The sequence below is a fragment of the Hyalella azteca genome, unplaced genomic scaffold (assembly GCF_000764305.2).
Source record: "Hyalella azteca isolate HAZT.00-mixed unplaced genomic scaffold, Hazt_2.0.2 contig11426, whole genome shotgun sequence".
NCBI classification, from domain to species: domain Eukaryota; kingdom Metazoa; phylum Arthropoda; class Malacostraca; order Amphipoda; family Hyalellidae; genus Hyalella; species Hyalella azteca.
Window position 1 is genome coordinate 74,318 of NW_025941425.1, and position 23,266 is coordinate 97,583.

A 23,266-nucleotide genomic window follows, 5' to 3' on the forward strand; every position below is an offset into this window, starting at 1 on the left:
GGTGGGGAAGTAGAGGGTAGGGGTGGGGAAGTAGAGGGTAGGGGTGGGGAAGTAGAGGGTAGGGGTGGGGAAGTAGAGGGTAGGCTGTGTGATGAACAAATGAAGAACTTCGAGCGGCCAGAAAAATGACAACAAATGTAAAAAATTGCATTAAAAAAGTATCCTGTTATTTACGGGATTTATTGTTTTTAGAGAAGAATGCCAATATTAGACACGCAGCTAACTTTTTAATTTATTTGAAGTTCCGTTCATGAAGGTGCCTATTATCATCTTTGAATTATTCGCTGAATTGGATTGCTGGAAATAAGATTAAGTTCAGGATATCATCACTTATCGCAAATCAGTTGATTTTGTAATCTACTCATTACCGATTTTGTCCCAATCGGTTAATTTTTCGCTCAAGTTATCTAAGATACTGAAGATTAAAGATACTATATTGTAGACGAACGAATAGCAATTCTAGCGCTATTTATTCTACGTAAATACAATGTATAGTGTAAAAATCTACAAGAACTTGAATCTCTCAGCTAAGTGAGCTAACGATGTGTGTCAATGGAATGAGTGATATATTACTTTATGTATTAATTTTGATGTATTAATTCGTTTGATGTATTAATTCTTTATTGGTTGTCCAGTTTTATCTCAATTATGTTTCCCTAACTTAAACTATAGCGCACAAATTCATTTGTTTGAATTATTAACCGTAAATGTTGATTATGTTGTAAAATGTGTTGGAAATTTAAGCTCTGACGAAAATTTTGCTTCTTACGCGGTTTGGAGATGCGCTCCATGTTTGACTCCAAGCTGGAGCTGCGCTCCATGTTTGACTCCAAGCTGGAGATGCGCTCCATGGTTGACTCCAAGCTGGAGATGCACTCCATGTTTGACTCCAAGCTGGAGATGCTCTCCATGTTTGACTCCAAGCTGGAGATGCGCTCCATGGTTGACTCCAAGCTGGAGATGCACTCCAGAAATTCTCGTATGGCACTAGAGGGTAACAGTGAAGGGATGAAATAGGAGAGGGTAACGTGGGAAAGGGTTCGAAGGAAGTCTCGGAAAAGGAGAAAGGGTTCGAGTGAAAAGTCGTGAAAAGAGAAAGGGTTAGAGGTTAACTTTGAGTTTGGGGGAAGAGTTAGAGGGTAACTTAGTTGGGGATTGAGTTAGAGGGTAAGAAGGGCTGGAGGGTAACTTAGAGTGGGGAAGAAAGGATGGAAGGTAACTTAGAGTGGGGAAGAAGGGCTGGAGGTAACTTAGAGTGGGGAAGAAAGGATGGAAGGTAACTTAGAGTGGGGAAGAAGGGCTGGAGGTAACTTAGAGTGGGGAAGAAGTGAGGGTAACTTAAAGTAAAAAAAGGGCTGGAGGGTAACTTAGAGTGGGCAGAAGGGCTGGATGGTAACTTAGAGTTAGAAGAAGGGCTGGAGGGTAACTTGGAGTGGGCAGAAGGGCTGGAGGGTAACTTGGAGTGGGAAGAAGGGCTGGAGGGTAACTTGGAGTGGGAAGAAGGGCTGGAGGGTAACTTGGAGTGGGAAGAAGGGCTGTAGGGTAACTATGGGAGCCAGAGAGAGGGTAGAGTTACGGAGAAGAAAGGAAAGGCTTGAGGGAGAGAGGGAATGGGATATAAGTTGAAGTTGAGGGAAGGGAGGGTAAGTTGGTTTTGAAATACTGAGGGAAAAGAAACATTTATATAGTTTCGTTAAAAGTGATAGGATGAGCAAGATAGGTAGGTGGGTAGGTGAAAAGAATATTGAGATGAATGACATGGGTTAGAAGAAAACTGAGCTAAGGATTAGAGTTAAAGAAGCGTGAAACAAAATTTAGAAGCAAACAAAACGCCCCGAAAATTTGCCATACCTAATGAAAACGAAGTATGTAGTATTTAGGAAATAAAGTTGAGGATGGGAGGTGTTGAAGTAACACTGATGATAAGAAAATGGGCTAGAGGGTAAACTTCAAAGAAGCGAAAAGAATTAAAGTATTAACATGATAAAGAAGGGAAAGTGGAAGAGTAATGTTAAGGTGGAGAGAGAATTAGAGGGTTATGTGAGGGAGGAAACCTCCTCTGAGGGTAATGAGACAGAGGGAAGTGAGTTAGAAGGTAATGTGAGGGCTGGCACGAGGTACAGGGAGGTATAAATAATCTAGCTGGAGGGCACAGCCGAGGAGGGAATGAGGGTAGAGGGAGGGGGAGGGTACGAGGGTAGAGGGAGGGGCAGGGTACGAGGGTAGAGGGAGGGGCAGGGTACGAGGGTAGGGTGAAGGGGTAGAGTGAGGGAGGGTACGAGGAAGGAGGTAGAGTGAGGGGGGTGGTACGAGGGTAGAGTGAGGGAGAGAGTACGATGGTAGAGGGAGGGGCAGGGTACGAGGGTAGAGGGAGGGGCAGGGTACGAGGGTAGGGTGAAGGGGTAGAGTGAGGGGAAGGATACGAGGGTAGGGTGAAGGGGTAGAGTGAGTGATGGTAAGAGGAAGGAGGTAGAGTGAGGGGGGTGGTACGAGGGTAGAGTGAGGGAGAGAGTACGAGGGTAAAGTGAGGGGGAGGGTAGGGTGAGGGGTGTGAGGGTAGGGTGAGGGTTGCTGCACACATGTGAGGGGCGGCCAGGAAGAGAAGACGTGCCTCTGTTTGTTTGTTCCCTCGGCTACCCTCGCCTTACAGTCGCTGCCACAAACTCTGTACACTGTACTGCTGTGCAACTGTGCACTGTACAGTCACAATTACAACTCCGTCTCTGTACACTGAACTTGTGTACAGTGTACAGTTGGCTAGCAGCCCATTAGTTTATTTCAAAGGGTACAGTAGTAAGAGATGCTGGGAGCACATTTACAGTTACAGGAAGCACAGTTACAGTTGCAGGAAGCACAGTTACAGTTACAGGAAGCACAGTTACAGTTACGGGAAGCACAGTTACAGTTACAGAAAGCACAGTTACAGTTACAGGAAGCACAGTTACAGTTACAGGAAACACAGTTACAGTTACAGGAAGCAAAGTTACAGTTCCCCGAAGTGTTAGTATAGCTACAGCTACTGCAAGCGCTAATACAAAAGATATACAAAGTTTAACTGTAGGTCGTGTAAGTACAGTTAATTACATTGTACTGGAATGTATATGTGGTGGTGAATGTGGAGTTTACCCTCAACGTTGTGGTATGAGTCTATAACTCTGCAATATTTATGTTGTACTGAAATGAATGTATGATTTTGGTATGTGTGTATCTGCGGTATGCGTGTATGGTTCTCGAATGTTTACGTCGTTTTGGAATGAGTGAACGGTTCTGGAATGCACGTTTGGTTGTGAAATATGTTTATAGTTATGGTACTGCGTATATAGTTGTATGAGTGTATGACTGTATACTGCGTGTATAGCTGTGGCATGAGTGTATGACTGTATACTGCGTGTATAGCTGTGGCATGAGTGTATGACTGTATACTGCGTGTATAGCTGTGGTATGAGTGTATGACTGTATACTGCATGTATAGCTGTGGCATGCGTACAGTGTAGGAATGCTACCCATGTTGTGCAATGGTATGAAGCATGCGGGCAGCCCTCACTCCACATGCGGGTAGCCAGTTACCACCACTCATGACCCCGCGTATCAGTGATACGGTCGTCGTAGGGGCTGAGCTGTCGTAAGTCGTAACGAGTGCGTAACTCCGTCGGCCAATCACTGACGACTTCTCAAGCCAGGTCCATGCACCAATCACAGACGAGAAATCGGCCGTTACGTGCATTTGGGCCGCTACGTGTATTTGGGCCGCTACGTGTATTTGGGCCGCTACGTGTATTTGGGCCGCTACGTGTACTTGGGCCGCTACGTGTACTTGGGCCGCTACGTGTACTTGGACTGCTACGTGTACTTGGGCCGCTACGTGTACTTGGGCCGCTACGTGTACTTGGGCCGCTGCGTGTACTTGGTCCGCTACGTGTACTTGGGCCGCTACGTGTACTTGGGCCGCTACGTGTACTTGGGCCGCTACGTGTATTTGGTACCGTACGGGATATAAACTGCACTACAGCTTGTTATGCACAAGTTGTTTTTTATCAACGAAGTTTGTTTAATAACCAAAAAAACTTTTATTATGAATATCCTTATAAACTTTTTTTTCGGGTGATTTAACGAATGAGGTTATACTAATTTGAAGCTGAGGGAAGGTGTATTCAGCAACAAGTCGTTTCTATCAACATTTTCCACTATCATATAAAATGAAAATTTTTGTGATTTCAAAATGACAAAAGAACAAGCGGCTGGCATTAGGGATGTAAATAAAAAATTTATACTAAAATTACTCTTGAAAATTATTTACGAGTTTGGATGAATGCAGAGGTTTGTAAATTGATAGCTGGAGATGATGCTGGTGCAGGCGTGGGGCGTGTGGGGAAGATGGGGAAGATGATGGGGAAGCCTGCGTGTCTTGCGAGTGACTCACGACATGGGGAAGTGGCGGCCATCTTGGATGCTCATTCTATTGCTGCTCACGGCGTGATGAGCGTGACTCTTGCTGCTCACGCGTGATGAGCGTGACTCTTGCTGCTCACGGCGTAACTCTTGCTGCTCACGGCGTTACTCTTGCTGCTCACGCGTGATGAGCGTGACTCTTGCTGCTCACGGCGTAACTCTTGCTGCTCACGGCGTTACTCCTGTCTCTTATACACATCTAGATGTGTATAAGAGACAGCTGTAAAATAGTCCTCGCTCAATTTCCTTCCCTCAAATATTTAAACTAAAACAATTAATAAAAATGGGCATTGCCATCGAATTATTTGATAGCACGACTGAATCCCTCAACGTATAAAATTATTTTATCGTAATTCAATCNGCGTAAATCTTGCTGCTCACGGCGTAACTCTTGCTGCTCACGGCGTAACTCTTGCTGCTCACGGTGTAACTCTTGCTGCTCATAAACTCAGACGCTGTCGAATTTTCAAATATCAACAAATATATTTCTTCATTCTATTCGTATCTACATTTCTATTAATTGCATTCGTATCTACATTGTCCTCTTTATCCGTCTCCACTTTATCCGTATTCTTATCTTCGTCAAATTCTTACTGTCCAGTCCATTGGTATTTATTCTATTCGTATTTCCTCGTTTATTTTATTCGTATTTCCTCGTTTATTTTATTCGTATTTCCGTGTTTATTTTATTCGTATTTCCTCGTTTATTTTATTCGTATTTCCGTGTTTATTTTATTCGTATTTCCGCATTTATCTTATTCGTATTTCCTCGTTTATTTTATTCGTATTTCCGTGTTTATTTTATTCGTATTTCCGTTTTTATTTTATTCGTATTTCCTCGTTTATTTTATTCGTATTTCCGTTTTTATTTTATTCGTATTTCCTTGTTTATTTTATTCGGATTTCCGCATTTATTTCATCTTGTCCGCATTTATTTCATCTTGTCCGCATTTATTTTATCTTGTCCGCATTTATTTCATCTTGTCCGCATTTATTTCATCTTGTCCGCATTTTCAGGGCTGGGCGGAGGAGGCGACCGGGGCAGAGGGGCGCCGCTGGCATCAGGCATGGCGTCTGAACAACAGCAGCAGCAACAGCATCAACAGCAGCAGCATCAACAGCAACAGCAGCATCAACAACATCAGCAAAATGTACCGAGTCAAACAAATCAACACGTGCTGTCGAGGAGTTCTCCACAGCAACAGATTCAACAAGGTTCCTCAGCACTACCTCAGCAGATAGACCTGTTATCCCGCAGCAACAGCAGCAGCAACAACACAGCACCTGCTGCTGTGGACAGACAACAGCAGCATTTGTCTGTTAGTGCTGGTGCAACAGCAGCACAAACAACAGCACCACCTATCGTGCTAGAACAGCAGCAACAGCAACAACAGTTTTGTCTGAAATGGAACAATTTTCAGTCCAATATCGTGACGTCTTTCGAGAGCCTCCTGAACAAGGAGGAGCTGGTCGACGTTACCCTCACTGCCGAGGGCAAGAGTCTGAGGGCACACAGGGTGTTGCTCAGCGCCTGCAGCCCTTATTTCAGCGACCTATTCAAGGTGAGCCCTTAGTGAACGGTCGCTTCAAGGTCCCCTTAGATTTTTTATCCCCTTCCCCTTTATTAAGGGTTACTTTTTATTAAGGGCAAATTTTTTATTGTGGGTTTATTTTTTATTAAGGGTTAATTTTTTATTAGGGGTTAATTTTTTATTAGGATTAATTTTTTATTAGGGTTAATTTTTTATTAAGGGTTAATTTTTTATTAACGTTAAGTTTTTATTAAAAGTTAATTTTTTATTTAGGGTTAATTTGCCTCATTACTTACCTTCACACCCTCACCCCTAACTCCCTCAATCCCTCAGGACCTCCCCTCACCCCTCCCTCCCTCAGGACCTACCCTCACCCCTCCCTCCTTCCCTCAGGACCTACCCTCACACCAGCACCCCTCACCCCTCCCTCCTTCCCTCAGGACCTACCCTCACACCAGCACCCGGTCATCGTGCTGAGGGACACCAGGTTCCTGGAGCTCAAGTGTTACCCTCACACCTCCCTCTTTCCCTCAGGACCTACCCTCACACCAGCACCCCTCACCCCTCCCTCCTTCCCTCAGGACCTACCCTCACACCAGCACCCGGTGATCGTGCTGAGGGACACCAGGTTCCTGGAGCTCAAGTGTTACCCTCACCCCTCCCTCCTTCCCTCAGGACCTACCCTCACACCAGCACCCCCCTCCCTCCTTCCCTCAGGACCTACCCTCACACCAGCACCCGGTGATCGTGCTGAGGGACACCAGGTTCCTGGAGCTCAAGTGTTACCCTCACCCCTCCCTCCTTCCCTCAGGACCTACCCTCACACCAGCACCCGGTCATCGTGCTGAGGGACACCAGGTTCCTGGAGCTCAAGTGTTTGCTGTGCTTCATCTACCACGGCGAGGTGAACGTGTCGCAGGACAACCTCTCGTGCCTCCTCAACCTCGCAGAGAACCTTAAAGTCAAAGGCCTCGCGCAAGAGGCGCCAAAGAGGCACAACTCCAAAGACTATGAGGTGAGGCGTGGTGCTAACTTGGTGTAAAGACTGGGGGGCTGGTGGTGTTGCAAAGGCTGGGTGGTGTTGCAAAGGCTGGGTGGTGGTGTAAAAGCTGGATGGTGGTGCAAAGGCTGGGAGGTTGGTGATGTTGCAAAGGCTGGGTGGTTGGTGGTGGTGCAAAGGCTGGGTGGTGGTGCAAAGGCTGGAAGGTGGTGGTGGTGCAAAAACTGGGAGGTGGTGCAAAGGCTGGGAGGCTGGTGGTGGTGCAAAGGCTGGGTGGTTGTGCAAAGGCTGGGTGGTGGTGCAAAGGCTGGGTGGTGGTGCGAAGGCTGGGTGGTGGTGCAAAGGCAGGGAAGTTAGTTACTGGGATAGGATGCCCATTAAAATATTTATTTTATTGTATTTGTTATACAGTATTATAACTTCTATCGCCTTATCTGCTTTTTGACTTTTGCTAAACATGCTTGATTATAATTACATTATGTTACTATGTTAGGTTAAAGTGAAAATTGTCTAAATTGTCCAAGTTGAATGTTATGTTATGTCTAAATTGAATAATTAGTAGCACTTTCTGTCGTCTAAATTAAATAATTAGCTCTTTCTCTTTTCTAAATTAACTAATAATAACTAGATAAGGAATAGCTTGACTCTCGCGATTCTAAGGGGACTTTTGTTGGCAGTATGGCGGCAAGGGGATGCTCAGCCCCGACCGTGAGGAAGACCTCAGCGACGGTGGGGACACATCCGTCCCCCCCAAGCACCGGGGAGGCCGACTGCTCAGATCTGAGGAATCGAACTCGCCTTCCCCAGCCCCTCTTTCCGGCTTCCCCAACTACTCTGCGCTGGGGAACTTGCTGGGGAACAAACCTGCTGTTGATCCTAGACCTCCTGGGGAGGATATGCCTTCCCCACGAGACCTCCGAGACTTGCATTTGAACAAAAGACCCCCCGGGGTCTTACCTTTGGACCGACACATGTCTTTGCTGCACCAACAACAACAACAACAACAGCAACAGTATTCCCCTCCTTCTAAGAGACGCAAGAGGCATTCATCCCCCAACCAGCACAGCCCCACCCACAATTCCTCATGTCATGTCCCCAACCAGAACTCCAGGGGCTTGACCCACCGCAGTCCATCCCCAGGGCCCAACCCTAACGCCTCATCTGGACCCCACAACTCCACCTCGGGGAGACGAACCCCAACGACCGACGAGAACAACTCCCATGCCGTCAACCTGACCGTTTGCCCCACCTCTTCCCCACCGAGGCTCATGATCCCCAAGGTGGAGTTCGTGGGGTCTGAGGAAGATTCCTCCGGTCCCCCAGACCGGGACCAGCGAGACCGCCTCTGTAGCTTCCTCGACAAAGGGGGACGTTTGGCCGGGATGATGTCGGGGAAGTTCGGGGGAGGAGGACCCATGGGTCCTGACAGTGACCCAGAAGGGGAAGAGGAGCCACCGCCGCCCCACCACGATGAAGACAGTGGGGACATGGACACCCACTCGAGTGGGATGCCACACCCTCTGTCCCACCAGCTCCCCCCGGGGCTGCAGCAGTCGTTCGTCCCCTACCCTCAGACGACCACCCACGTCGCCGCCGCCGTCGCCCACCACATCGCCAGCTCCTTCCCCCCTGGACCCTCAGGTGCGTGGGGAGGCGAGGGGGTAGGGAGGTGGGGTGCCAGGGGAAATGGCATTCCATGGATACATTTTTTTTAGTGAGGGGAGTGTAGCTCGTTCCATCGTCTGTTCAAAAATCATAGAACAAAAATTCAATCAGTTAGTACAGTGAAAAAAAATATGTTAAAACCTAAATTAACGAATAGACAAATAATACAAATCCAATCTATTCACAACTTCAAGTTGCTAAGAGCTAAAGTGTGCAGTAAAACTAGGCCTCTTTTCAAAATATACAGGATTCTAAAATTCATAAACCGGAGCATCAGAAGTGGGAGCTAAAATCTTACACGTCACACGTGTACGACGCTACACCTCTAACACGTCAAACGTCTTACACGTCACACGTCTTACACGTCACACGTCGCAAGACTTATTTGCAGTTCGCACTATTCGGCGTGAGTGTGCACAGCCGCATGAGGGGTGCGCGCTAGTGAGTGGCAAGTCCTACAACTCCTCCCTTTATGTTCCGCCACTCTAGAATAAAAGTTGCGTGACGTCATCCCGACGTACGCAGTTGCGCATCGTCCACAACTGTATTATTGTGACGACCGAATATGAACAGGGAAAATATAGATAGGAAGTATTTTAAAAACGAAAAAATGAATAAGTAGAATATAAATTGGAAGGATTTAAATAACGAAAATATGAATAGGAAGTATTTAAATAACGAGAATATGAATAGGGATAATATGGGTAGAAAGGATTTAATTAACTAGAACATGAAGGGGGAGAATATAAAAAGGCAGGATTTAAGTAACGAGAATAGAATTAGGGAGAATATCTGTACCTAAATAAATAATCAATGCTCAAATGGGATATGAATAGCAAGCATATAAATAGGAATAATATAAATAAGGAGAATATAAATAGGGAGAATATCTACGTATGTAAGTAAATAATCAATAATCAAAGGGGATAGGAATAGGTAGAATATGAATAGGGAGAATATAAATAGCGAGAATATATTAGTAAATAAGTAAATAATAACCAATAATCAAAGGGGATATCAATAGGGAGAATATAAATAGGGCGAATATATTAGTAACTAAGTAAATAATAATCAATACCCTCCCCTCCCCCTCCCCCAGGCGTGGCCTCCTCCGTGAGCCCCGGCGGGTGGCGCAGTCACTCCGGCGACGCCCCGGGCTCTCCTCAGGGTGAGTCCCCGACCCTTGCTTTAGGGGTCCAACCCTCGGATCACAAGGGTCCAACCCTCAGGCCTCCAGGGTTTGAACCCTCAAGTCTCAGGGGTTCAACCCTAAGGTCTCATGGGTTCAACCCTCAGGTCCCAAGGGTTCAACCCTCAGGTCCCAAGGGTTCAACCCTCAGGTCTTATGGGTTCAACCCTCAGGTCTTATGGGTTCAACCCTCAGGTCTTATGGGTTCAACCCTCAGGTCTCATGGGTTCAACCCTCGGGCTTCAGGGATTGAACCCTTTTACTCACGCCTCTACTTCACTATTTTTATTAAAGCGTTTATCACGGTCCTAGATTTTACTATTTAATGGTTAGCACCGATGATGATTACAGTAAATAAATGTAGAAATTAAAACACACACTGAACTATAATTATCAAAACCAAATGTTCTTTATTCGTCGATGCGAACATAAAACTTTAGTCTTTTATTCATAAAATTATCTATTATTATTTTTTATTTCACTGATAATTTGCTTGTATTAACTCCTTGTATTATAATAAATGGTCAAATGAACTCGGTGTAAGTGGAGGCTGTGAGTAAAGTAACCTGTGTACTGTACATTGTGTGCATTGTACACACACTGTGTACTGTACACTTTGTACACGTGGTCACAAACCTCGATGCTCGTAACAAAGCTATTTATTTATCGAATTATTTTCTCGTTTTCGCGCCTAATTTAGGCTATAACTTCATTATATACAAAAATTTTTGTTAATTTTAAATTTCAATAAAAAATGTTGTCAATTAAATTTCAATAAAAAATTTTGTCAATTAAATTTCAATAAAAAATTTTTTGTCAATTAAATTTCAATAAATAATGTTGTCAATTTTAAATTTCAATGAAAAATGTTGTCAATTAAATTTAAATAAAAAATATTGTTAATTTTACGCATAGCAGAGCATCTATGGTCGGCCGCCCTTGTGACTACCTTATTGAGAATCATGGGCGTCTGATCGGCGGCCACCTCTGGCCGCCGGTCGGCCGCGCATGATTCCTCGCATGGTAGAATGTACGTTGAAAAGTTAGCCCGTCTCTCAGCCGCGTACGCCGCCAAACTTGAGTTGTGTTCACGTCAAAGTTACGAGTAACACAACTTAAGTTACGAGTAACACAACTCTAGTTACTAGTAACACAACTCAAGTTACTAGTAACGCAACTCAAGTTACGAGTTCACGTCAACTCACAAAGTTAAGTCGTTCGCTTGGATTGTTTTTTTTTTTTTGTATATTGTTTTGTATTTTTCAATACTTCAGAGATACTTCAGATATACTTCCATCATCGTGCATAAAATGCTTAGCTTAAATCGGGATACACTTCTTCAATAATTTATCCAAAGCTACATCAAATAAACGTTTCTTCCATAAGTTTATCCAAAGTTTACAGCAAATAAATAATTCTTCAATAAGCTTATCCGAAGCATACATCAAATAAACGTTTCTTCAATAAGTTTATCGAAAGAATTTATCCAATAAACTATTCTTCAATGAGTTTATCCAAAGCATACATCAAATAAATGTTTCTTTAATAAGTTTATCCAAAGTTGACGCTAAGTTGAGCGTAAAGTTGGCGCTGGTGTAGGCACAAGAGACGACGCTAAAAGTTCAACTAAGTCCCTCAAACTTGTTCAGTCTGGCTTGGGTGTCATCAGCCTCATGTCTATGTTGACTTATGTCCATGTTGACTTTTGTCTATGTTGACTTAGGTTTACGTTGACTTATGTCTATATTGTCTCATGTCTGTATTAAGGCGTTTAGTTATACAAAATAGTAAATACTCTTCTAGGTAAAATGCTGTGCAACAATATAAGAAAATGTTCACATTTCGTATTCAATTTTGAATTTTACCAAATTCATGTTGATAAACTTGCTTGTTAAACTTGCTTTAGACGAGTATTCACACTTTATGAGCATTCCTATTAAAATTTATAATTATTCTTATCAAAATTAGTTTCATGAGTAATCTTATTAAATTTGATAAATATTCTTAACAAAGCTAATGAAATGAGTATTCAACTTAATGACCGCGTTAAGAGACATGAATGATGGCACTAATTAGACTGTCTTGCTTTGAGGGCATTTTTTATACATTACTTGTTCTCTTTTGTTCTTGACGAAGGTAACGATATTAATCTTAATATTGAACATTTTAATATTAATACAATAATGATATTGTCGAGATAACCATTGCTGCTGCTGCTTCACACTTGCACTGTTTGCCGCTCGGATTCTCTTGCTTATTTAACATTAACGCTTCTTATTATTAGTGGTTACTTATTAATAACGCTTGTTCTCATTAATATTGCTGCGATATTGATGTCTCCTCTCATTAACATCGCTACGATATTAATGTCTCTTCTCATTAACATCTATGTGATATTAATGTCTCTTCTCATTAATGTCGCTGCGATATTAATGTCTCTTCTCATTAATGTCGCTGCGATATTCTCGTCTCTTCTCATTAATATCGTCGCAATATTAAAATCACTTCTCGTTAACATCGCTGCGATATTAATGTCTCTTCTCATTAACATCTATGCGATATGTACGCCTCATTAACGTGATCTTGATGCCACTAAGGCCACTAATCTCATTGCTGTGTGATGTTATTTACATGCGTTGTGCGTGCAAGTTTGCAAGGTTTTTAACTAATTCCGCCTGTCCGACTGATTATCATTGTTATCTTTTTTTGCTTGCCGTCCGACTGATTATCATTGTTATCTTCTCTTGCTTAACGTGTTTATTCGTTCCTCCACGCACCTCCCATGCTTTAGTTTCATCGTGTTTCTATGGTAAATTGTCGTGTGGGGTACAATATGTCGACCCGAGTTGTCGTGTGGGGTACAATATGTCGGCTGGAGTTGTCGTGTGGGGTACAATATGTCGGCCGGAGATGTCGTGTGGGGGACAATATGTCGGCTGGAGTTGTCGTGTGGGGTACAATATGTCGGCCGGAGTTGTCGTGTGGGGTACAGTATGTCGGCCGGAGTTGTCGTGTGGGGTACAATATGTCGGCCCGATTTGCCGTGTGGGGTAAAATCCTTAAACAAAATTTGGGGATCGCCTGGACTTCGACCGAATAGTCACTCCACTCGGCACAAAGTTATTCTGCTTGGCCATCCGATCGAAATCAGTTTCTGGTCAGAATCTCCTATATATCCGACTTCATAGTCGCCTGAGAGTATGACATGGGTTGGTCGAGCCGAGTCATGCCGAGCTAGCAAGCTGCCCAGAGGCTGCCCTTCGAACACTGAGCCGAAGCGGGCATAGAGATAAGCTGATTTTCGTCCGGTCCTAGTCCTGGGCGGCCCTAATGCAGGGTCTCGCACGCCTCTAAATTTTGTTAGGGATATGTCGGCCGGGGCTCTCTCCTATCATCAGTGCCCCTCACATCATTCCCCAGCTCCCCCCCTCCCGATATCATCTCTGTTACTAACATCCTTCGCAATACGACCAATAGTGTCATCATTTACCTCTATATCGTGGACTGCATCGTGGTTATCGAGCAATATCAGCTATTTATTATGATATATGCGGTTATAATCGTGTTGTATTCGATAATAATCTGTTGAAGGAAGGAGATAGCTCTTTCACCCTGTAGCTTCTACCCCGTCTACGCTGTGTAGTTTCTGCCCTGTCTACATGGTGTAGCTTCTACCCCATCTGCGCAGTGCAGTTTCTACCCCATCTGCGTGGTGTAACTTCTATTACGTCTGCGTCGTGTAGCTTCTACCCCGTCTGCGCTTTGCTCAGTCTGCGGGGATCGTCTAGGTTTCTGCCGAATATCTCACTAGACTCAGCGCAAAGTTAATTTGGGCCTGCTTGGCCACTTGATCGAAATTTATTTCTGGTCAGAATTTCTTTTCCGACTTTATGGTCGCCTGAGAGTAGGAGAAGGGTTGGCCGAGTCGAGTCATAACGAGCTCGCAAGCTGCCTAGAGGCTGCCCTTGAAACCCTGAGCCGAAGCTGACATGACCCGCTGATTTACGTGCTCCCCGAGTCCTGGGCAGCACATATTTAAGAGTCGAGCCCGCATCTGAATTTTGTTAGGGATGAGGCGGAGGATCCACAAACCCACACAGCTAAATGGCAGCTCATCGTCCAATTGCTCCAATCCTTCCAGTGTTATCTTTTTGTTTTCTTCATCGTTGAAAATAGTGCGTTTTCTCGATTTCTCATCCTTTCTCGTTCTTCTTTAGAAGCTACTACATATACTCTCGTTGTATTGTGTGGGGTACAATATTGGTGGTTGACGAATTCAAACTTCGTTGAACAATTGTTTGTTGTGAGAAAAAAAGGCCGTGGTGGTTCTTTGCTTCTGAAGCAATTAATGAAAAGTTCAACATTGCGTCCCAGTCACTAACGGGTAACTTTCAATTGCGTTTTCCCCGTCACTTTATTTCCTGAACCTTCCTTCGTTGCACATTCTTATCGCGAGTGTCTTGATCTTTTTACAATATTATTTTCTATGGAATTTATGATCCTATATAGTGTATATACAACCCAAACATATAATTTGTAATATCATGGTTCCTCTCCAAGATTGTTTGCGTAAGTTTCGATGTAAGTATTTTTAAGAAAAGTTACCCTAAAAGATAGAAATTTTTCCCAGTGGCAGGGAAAATAGCCGTTACAATTAAAATAGTCAACGTTCGTACACTAGAAAAGCGTTTTCATATTTTTTATACTTCTTCTTTTGTATTGATGGTGCTAAGATTTTTTGATAAACTTGTGTCTGAATGAATTAGATGAGTCATCGCTCACTCGATACCGGCCAAATTACGTAAAACTTGAACAATTTTTCTGACGCCACCTATTAAGAATTTTGTGAGTTTAAAGTTTTTAAGTTTAATCGAAGTAAATTTTCTATATACGAGTTATAACGAGTATCTCTTATAAAATGTCGGCTACAACATGTACAGCTTGCTCCTAATTCTCTACTTATCCCTTTTTGTTTCTGGGTCTCTTTACCATTCCGTTTACCTCGCCTGTATAGGTTTACAAAATTTTTACCTATATCCTCCACTTCATCGTCTTTATCTTGCCGATATATTTACAATGCAAGCAGCTGGATGTCTCTCAATATTTGTATTAGAAATTTAGCTTAAATTTAATTCGATTTTAACTTCTACCTAACCCGCGGAAAAAATTGTCTCTACCTAACCCGCGAAAAATTTGGTCAATTAAGAAATTATTTCTTCTTAGGCAGTTTCATCCTGTAGGTTGATTATATTATGGAGCATCTCGAACACAGTCAATTGTTTTATCTTATAATATTGTTGGTCGTGCATTTGGTCTTGCTAATTACCTTCTACGATGATTGCTCATGTTAATTCAACGAAACGACCATGTCGTGTATTGCGGCCGCTAAAATCCTTCTTTAAAAAAGTTATGATATGACGCTAGTACGACTTATATTTTTCTTCTAGTAAAGGTTGCACTCTGCCTCTAGTCATCTATATATAATTGTTTACTCTGTCTGTGATTTAGTTATAACTCTTCTTCTAGTAAAGGTTTTACTCTGCCTCTAGTAACGGGTACTCATAGCCTCTAGTATAAGGTTCATCGTGTACCATACGCCGCGCCTAGATGTCCAGTTGATAGGTGCCTAGTTGATAGGAGTCTAGTTGATAAGTGTCTAGTTGATGATTGTCTAGTTGAAAGGTGTACTGCCCAGTTCGGTCAGCTCGGCCTCTAGGTGCCCTAGTCCTGCCCTAGCATGGGGCGCTATACCCTTCCCCTACCCTTCACGCATCTCTTGTTTTATTCACTTAGAATTTGTTATTATATTTCAAGCTCAAATGTCAGCAAATGACAGGACTGCTTAGCCGCTGCTACCGCCGTGCCTGTCACTTCGTATCAGCGAACAGAATTGATTGAAATTCGTTGATTCTCTTGAATTTCTATTTCTTTCGGGATAATTTTCGATTTTTGAAGAAGTTTGTACATCTATTCTAGAATTTGTTATAAGAATTTTAAAATTTTTTAGTTATTCTCTGTAGTTCGCACACATTTGGTCGCCGCCACACGCCGCGTTTTTATCAACAGCTGGTAAATTCGGTTGACTTTTTTGGCATTTATTTTAGTTTTTTCATTCTTTTTACACTGAAAAGCAGCCAACTTCGAAACGACCAAGTGGTGAATTTTCGTCGCGAGGCAGGCTGCGCTGCTGCGTGCAGCTTACGTGCGCGTATACGACGTCGCGAGGCAGGCTGCGCTGCTGCGTGCAGCTTACGCGCGCGTATACGACGTCGCGAGGCAGGCTGCGCTGCTGCGTGCAGCTTACGCGCGCGTATACGACGTCGCGAGGCAGGCTGCGCTGCTGCGTACAGACTGCGCTGCTGCGTGCATCTTACGCGCGCGTATACGACGTCGTGAGGCAGACTGCGCTGCTGCGTACAGCTTACGCGCGCGTATACGACGTCGCGAGGCAGACTGCGCTGCTGCGTACAGCTTACGCGCGTATACGACGTCGTGAGGCAGACTGCGCTGCTGCGTACAGCTTACGCGCGCGTATACGACGTCGTGAGGCAGGCTGCGCTGCTGCGTACAGCTTACGCGCGCGTATACGACGTCGCGAGGCAGGGCGCGCATTCAGTTTCATTCTTAGGCTGAATTATGGCGCTGAAATTCTCCAGGAAAACTCGTTCCAATAAATTCTAGCGCGGAAAGTGAAGTTGCGTTTCTCACCGCCAAATGCCCGAACATAAGCCGATGTCTCTTGGACGAGACATTGCCGATCCTGCATGTTTCTTGGCTGGTGCTTGGTTGGTATTATCTCTCGCTCACGACTTTTGTCGGATGTGATAGATTGCTCGAGAGCTTTGGCGAATGGCCCTGTTTCTTGGTTCATAAAACTGGCTTCTCTTGACTCGTGATGAAGAAAGAAGCGGTCTTCAAGTTTACCCTTTTCTGATAGCTCTTGTATCTTGGCTGATGTGTGACCGATGCACATGGATCTTTTTTTTCTCTTGGCTGGTTCATGGCTATGCCTCTTGACCGATGGTAAAAATGAGAGATAGTTTGTGTCTCTCGTTGCTTATAATAGTTTCTTGGCTAATCGATACGCGGAGAAGGTGGCTCAAGAGTCTTTTGGCTAATGGCTCTATCTCATGCCTGACTGTCGAGAAGCTAGCTCAAGTCTCTTGACTTATGGCTAAGTCCAATGGCTGACTGTAGAGGAAGATAGCTAATGTCTCTCTTGACTGATGGCTATGTCTCCTGGCTGACTGTAGAGGAAGATAGCTCATGTCTCTCTTGACTGATGGCTATGTCTCCTGGCTGACTGTAGAGGAAGATAGCTCATGTCTCTCGTGACTGATGGCTATGTCTTCTGGCTGACTGTAGAGGAAGATAGCTAATGTCTCTCTTGACTGATGGCTATGTCTCCTGGCTGATTGTGGTTCTTTCTCTTTCCTTTGCAGTTGAGAGTTGCAAAAGAAACCCGTGCCCGCTGTGTGCGTGTACGCTGGACTCAGTATGGCAGCTCAAGGACCATTTGGCCAGGAGACATGATATGAAAGTCCACAAATGCGCTTTTTGTGGCGCCAAGTTCAGGGAGGTAGAGCAGATGGCCGTGCATGTTAAGAAGAGGCATGGCGAGAAACTCGCTCAGCAACTCGCACATTCCGCTCGTGATGCTACTACTTATACTTCTACTCCTACTTCATTAGGCAGCAATTGACGTTCCGTTCTCTGATTGCGGTTGTAGAGGCCTTAGTATTAGACCCTAGGTGAAGTTTCATCGTTAAAGAACCTTATATGTGATGTTTCATCGTCAAAAGACCTTAAGCGTTTCATCGTCAAAAAACCTTGGGTGATGTTTCATCGTCAAAGACCTTAGGTGATGTTTCATCATCAAAAGGCTTTAGGTGATGTTTCAGCGTCAAAAGACCTTAGTGTTGTTTCATCTTCAAAATATGTTTGTTCTTTGAACTCTACTTTTAGATGTTCTTGGGAGTCAACTTCTATACCCATTCTTTTACTCTTACTTGTTGGGGTTGTTGAAGTCATCATGCAATTGGTTGGCAGGCCGTTAACCAGGAAGTCGAATATGTCAGCCCCACCTCAGGACAGAATTGGATCAAATGTTGTATCGTCACTGAATGTGTCACGCGATTCATGACTTCACTACTGCCAAAACATAAACTTCTCTTACTTATTCCTACTGAATTGTTTCATTTAAAGCCTGTTCGCGTTCCGTTCCAGCTGTTATTTTTACAACTGTGTGAATTTCTTATGCTCTCCTTGATATCGGCTTTGAATGCATTTAATTCCTACTGGTCATTCGTGTTCGGGTTTCGGTGCTAGAAAATTTGCTTGTTGAGTCCATGGCGCGTGTATTGTCCTGTTAGTGACGTGCGTGCGCAAGAAAAGGCACGCGCGTTTATACGTGTCGCATCTGCACGCTAAGTCGTACATATTTATGCAGAGAGGACATGAGTTGGCTTCGTCTGAGATGTCGCTTGTTCAAAGTAGGAGAATGGGCCCATTTTAAGCAGGGTGGTCCAGTGGTTACAGTTACGAGTACCAATATTGGAGTAGTGAGTTGTGGGTTCGATCAAAGCTCCTGTGAAAGTTTTTTGGTCAAGTCGGCGAAGTAGCCGAGCGATTAAGCACAGCAAAATGGGAGCAGTGAGTTAGATGCAGGTTCGAAATCCGCAACCAGCAGTGGAAATTCTGCGATCTTTAGAATCGAAGACAGGTCTAATGGTCTGACACCGCCATTACTATTACTATCTTGTTAGCTGGTAGATGAGTGGGACTCATCTGGGTTATAGGTTGTAGAGGGTATATGAATTCATTTTTTTTTTGTTCTCAACTTGTACAGGTTATATCAGTAGGACTCTACTAGGCCCTATATTTTATAAGATACGTTATTGCTCTTCTTCAGTGGATTATTGCAAATTTTGAACTTTTTAAGTCATCCGGAAGATGTTACCGATTAGCAATTTTAATTTTCAAATTTGTTTTACTTCCCGGTCTTCCTTGACGGAACCGAAAATGTTTTAGTATGTAAACAACAATAAAAGATCTCGAGACATTCCAGCCACCGGCAAATGCTATCCTCCCAATGCTATTCTTATATGAGATAAGACATGACCGGGCAGTCGGCCTCTTTCGATGTTATTCTTACCTGAATTGTGACTTGTTTCGAGTAGTCATCTCTTCCTTATGCTATTCCTACCTGTGATGGAAAAAAGTTATCCACTCGACCCCATTCAATTCCTACCATATAAAACAAAACGTGAGCGTCTGGTAGTGCTCTGTTTATGAGGTGGTGTCGGAACTGGTGTTGCATTTGTTCATATAATAATACGATGAAGTATGATAATTCTGATGTGATGATAGCGTCTTTAGTAGTCAGAAAATGATGAACAGATATGATAATTCTGGTGTGATGAGAGCGTCGTTGACGTAGTCAGAAAATGATGAAGAGAGATGATAATTTTAATGTGATGAAAGGGTATTAAGTAGTCAATGATGAGAGACGACAAAACGTTGTGCATGCATATTCCATATTCAGTAGACATTTGTAGTTCTACAACAATAATGTCGTAGCTGCGCTAGAAACGCGGCAGTTTTAATGTCAAGCAATTTCCTTCCTACAATTCTTTATTACGAAGATCGTGAAGGGTCCCATTCAAAATGTACCATTATTATTTGGTTTTCAAGGTAAACTCCTCATGTAAATGGAGTTATATTTTTCTCTTTTATCTTGTATTAATGGCGCAGAATCATGCAAATATCTTACCTGGAGACGAACATGCATGGTTAAGTCACGTTTGGTGATTGGTTTAACTTGTATTAATTTTAACCTATGAAAGAATCTATTTGAGATCGCCACATGGTTGTACTTCTATTAGTCATATTTGACCAAATGCATTGATTATTAGGTCCACAAATTATATTGTCTGATTGCAGCGGCTATCGATAAATTTCTCGCGCTTTAAATCCGCGGCAAATTTCATCTATTGAGGAAAAAACAATGTAAAGAATTCTTCATGAAGCCGCCCCCTTATCGCAGGCCGTATGCTTATTTGCTGAAAATTATTCATGGATTTCAAATAAAGCGTCTCATTCAAACGTCAAATGTGGAAGCGCAAGGAGCTACTTTCTTACGACAGTCTAACCAGTGCAATAATCGTAACTGACACGACAGTCGTAAGTGTCTTTACGAATCTCGTAGTTGCAACCGTTAGCGTATGCGATCGGCGTATCTAAGATACGATCAGCGTATGTAAGATACGACCAGCGTATGCTAGATACGATCAGCGTATGCACGATACGATCAGCGTATGAAAGATACGATCAGCGTATGTAAGATACGATCAGCGTATGTAAGATACGATCAGCGTATGTAAGATACGGTCAGCGTATGCAAGATACGATCAGCGTATGTAAGATACGGTCAGCGTATGCAAGATACGATCAGCGTATGTAAGATACGACCAGCGTATGCTAGATACGATCAGCGTATGCACGATACGATCAGCGTATGAAAGATACGATCAGCGTATGTAAGATACGATCAGCGTATGTAAGATACGATCAGCGTATGAAAGATACGATCAGCGTATGTAAGATACGATCAGCGTATGCAAGATACGATCAGCGTATATAAGACCGTAAGCGTTCTCGTAATTACGTTAATTTTTGATCAGACGAACATAAACTTGGGAAATATCTGTACGAACATGTACTTGTACTACGGGTATATGTAAACTGTTAATGTGTGTTGTACATATTTGTATAATGGGTATATGTACACAAGCAAGTCATAATAAACATTACTGCCCAATATTTTGCCTTTTATACTTGCCTTTTATTATAGTACAGGTACGTTAGTACATTATATATTTCTTCCTTGCCCATCGTGAAGTTAGTTGGTGGCAAAACAATCGTTCAAAATTTATAGGCGGGTGAATTTATTTGGGGAATATTAGCGCGGATAAAAATAATTTTGGGAATATTAGCGCGGATAAAAATAATTTTGGGAATATTAGCGCGGATAAAAATAATTTTGGGAATATTAGCGCGGATTTAATAAAGTTTTTGGGAATAATTAGCCGGGAATTTTGGGAATAATTAATTCTTCATCGCCTCTTTTGTTTCGTTTCGGGTCGTTTTGTTCTAATGCGATAAACTCATCCTCCACGCAAGCTGTTGTTATGGGGCGGTTGTTCATCTCCATTATTCAGTGCCGTTACGAATAAGGTTGTATCACAAATTTCTATTTAACTTTGTTTGCTTTGAGTTCATACATTCTGCGTCCACTCGTTCATTCTTTCACATTTTCTGTCTCCTCACTTCTATCAAATTTATTTAAAAATCCTAATGTTGATCATTTTTTACTCATCAACTAATCATCTACGATCGATAACAACGGAGTTTGGTCGGGATAGTTATTTCTAGCCCCTGCATTATTGTTTGATAATTTTTCATGAAAACCTTTGAATGAACATTCAAATTTGCTCCTGGGATCTTGAAAAAATTTCGCAAGATATTTATTTCTGCAATTTTGAAGTCGTAGTAATTGAATGTAACGCGATGTATCCCTCGTTCGGTTATTTTCATCAATTATTCACGTCACATTGTGCCATACGTCGCTCGTTGTCTGTAACGCGTTCACGACATGTTCACGACACGTTCTGAAGTGTCATGGCCGCCGTGTTATCTCCCTTGCTATTTCCTTACAAATCTTCCTTGTCTGCCTTCCTAATATGTAATGGCTTCATTGACATGAAACCATTCCCTGTTTTGAATTAATAAAATTGATTCCTTTTTGTTGGAATGGTGAGTGTGGGAGGCCTTTATAAAAAAATATGTAAAACTGTGTGCCGTTTTTGTGATAACAATAACAACTTATATTGTGTAGTTGTACCTATAATTTTAGAGCGTGTTTGATAATTAATGTTTGGGTTTGATAACGTTCACGCATACCGTGCAATGTATTGTATGTTCTCAAGCTTAACAATTGTAACATGAATTAACGATCTCTATTGTGTAATAAGTTCTAAGTTTTTTTTACTCTGATTGTCGGACTAAAAGAAAATTGTGCAAAATGATTCTGTCGTCAAGAAGTCAATTTCTCTAGAAGTTCAATTAAATTTCATTCAACCGTATTTTCTAGCTTTATAGAACTTTGATTTTGATGTACTTGCCGTTCAAGTAACACAACTATTACTCGCGATACTGTAACAATATTTATTGTGAGTTATCTTAATTTTATTCGAATGAAACAGAAAAATAATGAATATGCATTCTCAAATTAATTCCGAACATCTTTTAAATAGTATTTAAAAAAGAGGAAGTTTGATTTTCTTTAAGCGTCTTCTTGCCTCCTGCAATCACGCTACCAAACCGACTTTATTTTCCTTCTGCTACCATCACGTTTCTGTTACCATAACATTTGTGCTACCGTTGCATTTTCTGCTACCATTACATTTTGTACTACCATGCCTGCATCGTCATGGTCCTGCTGAATACCTGATGGCGGCCACCGTGTTAACCTGTAACCGTGGTGTTCTAACCTGTGACCGTGGTGCTGTACTAACCTGTGACCGTGGTGCTGTACTAACCTGTGACCGTGGTGCTGTACTAACCTGTGACCGTGGTGCTGTACTAACCTGTGACCGTGGTGCTGTACTAACCTGTAACCGTGGTGCTGTACTAACCTGTAACGGTGGTGCTGTACTAACCTGTAACTGTGGTGCTGTACTAACCTGTAACCGTGCTGCTCTACTAACCTGTAACTGCAACGCTATTCTTACCAACCGCATGACACACTTTTCGAGCTATTCGGTGACGCATCTTTGGTGGAATCTTTCAGACATTATCAATCAGCAGACATTTCCTGCCATGCAGTTCCGGTTCTTCTTAAATGTTACTTGCATAACGCGGGACAAGTCTTTAATATATTCGGGTAATTAACTAATTAGTTATTATAAACATGGAAGAATATCAAGGCTATCAATCCTCTGGTCTCTGTTTACATTGGGCTATATACTTATTAGTGTTCAGTTAACTCGGGAGGATTTATTCTTTGGTTTACCATTAACAAAAATATTTACTTAATACTTCTTTAAACCAGGCAATGTGCCAGTAACTTCTACTACTCCCAGGCTTGAAATCGTCGTGTACTTGAGCGCGCTCACGATAGGCAAGTATTATTAATTTTTCTTGTTATCTGTATGAAAAAATGCTCGGACTCGGCGTGTTTATTACAATGAACATAAGGAGAGCAAGAAACTTCTTTAAATTACTTGTTTCTGGTATTTGGAGTATTATTCGTCCAAGTATCATATTATACTTGAAGTGTTAGACATCCAATTCCTCAAAGTGCTCTGGATAACCCAGAGCACGGTTTCATTCATTGCTTTCATTTATCATTAATAAAATTCATTGCTTTCA

At 42.7% G+C, this 23,266-nt stretch overlaps 1 protein-coding gene across 1 annotated transcript in view; it reads left to right on the plus strand.

Moving 5' to 3' along the window:
- Positions 1 to 23,266, plus strand: part of LOC108677348 — an 86,015-nt gene that overhangs the window by 12,946 nt on the left and 49,803 nt on the right. The window contains exons 2-5 of the mRNA XM_047882827.1: positions 5,467 to 6,011; positions 6,793 to 6,996; positions 7,659 to 8,622; positions 9,746 to 9,814. Of these exons, the coding sequence (XP_047738783.1) occupies positions 5,517 to 6,011; positions 6,793 to 6,996; positions 7,659 to 8,622; positions 9,746 to 9,814 (1,732 nt within the window). The 5' untranslated portion in view covers positions 5,467 to 5,516. The remainder of the gene's footprint in view (positions 1 to 5,466; positions 6,012 to 6,792; positions 6,997 to 7,658; positions 8,623 to 9,745; positions 9,815 to 23,266) is intronic.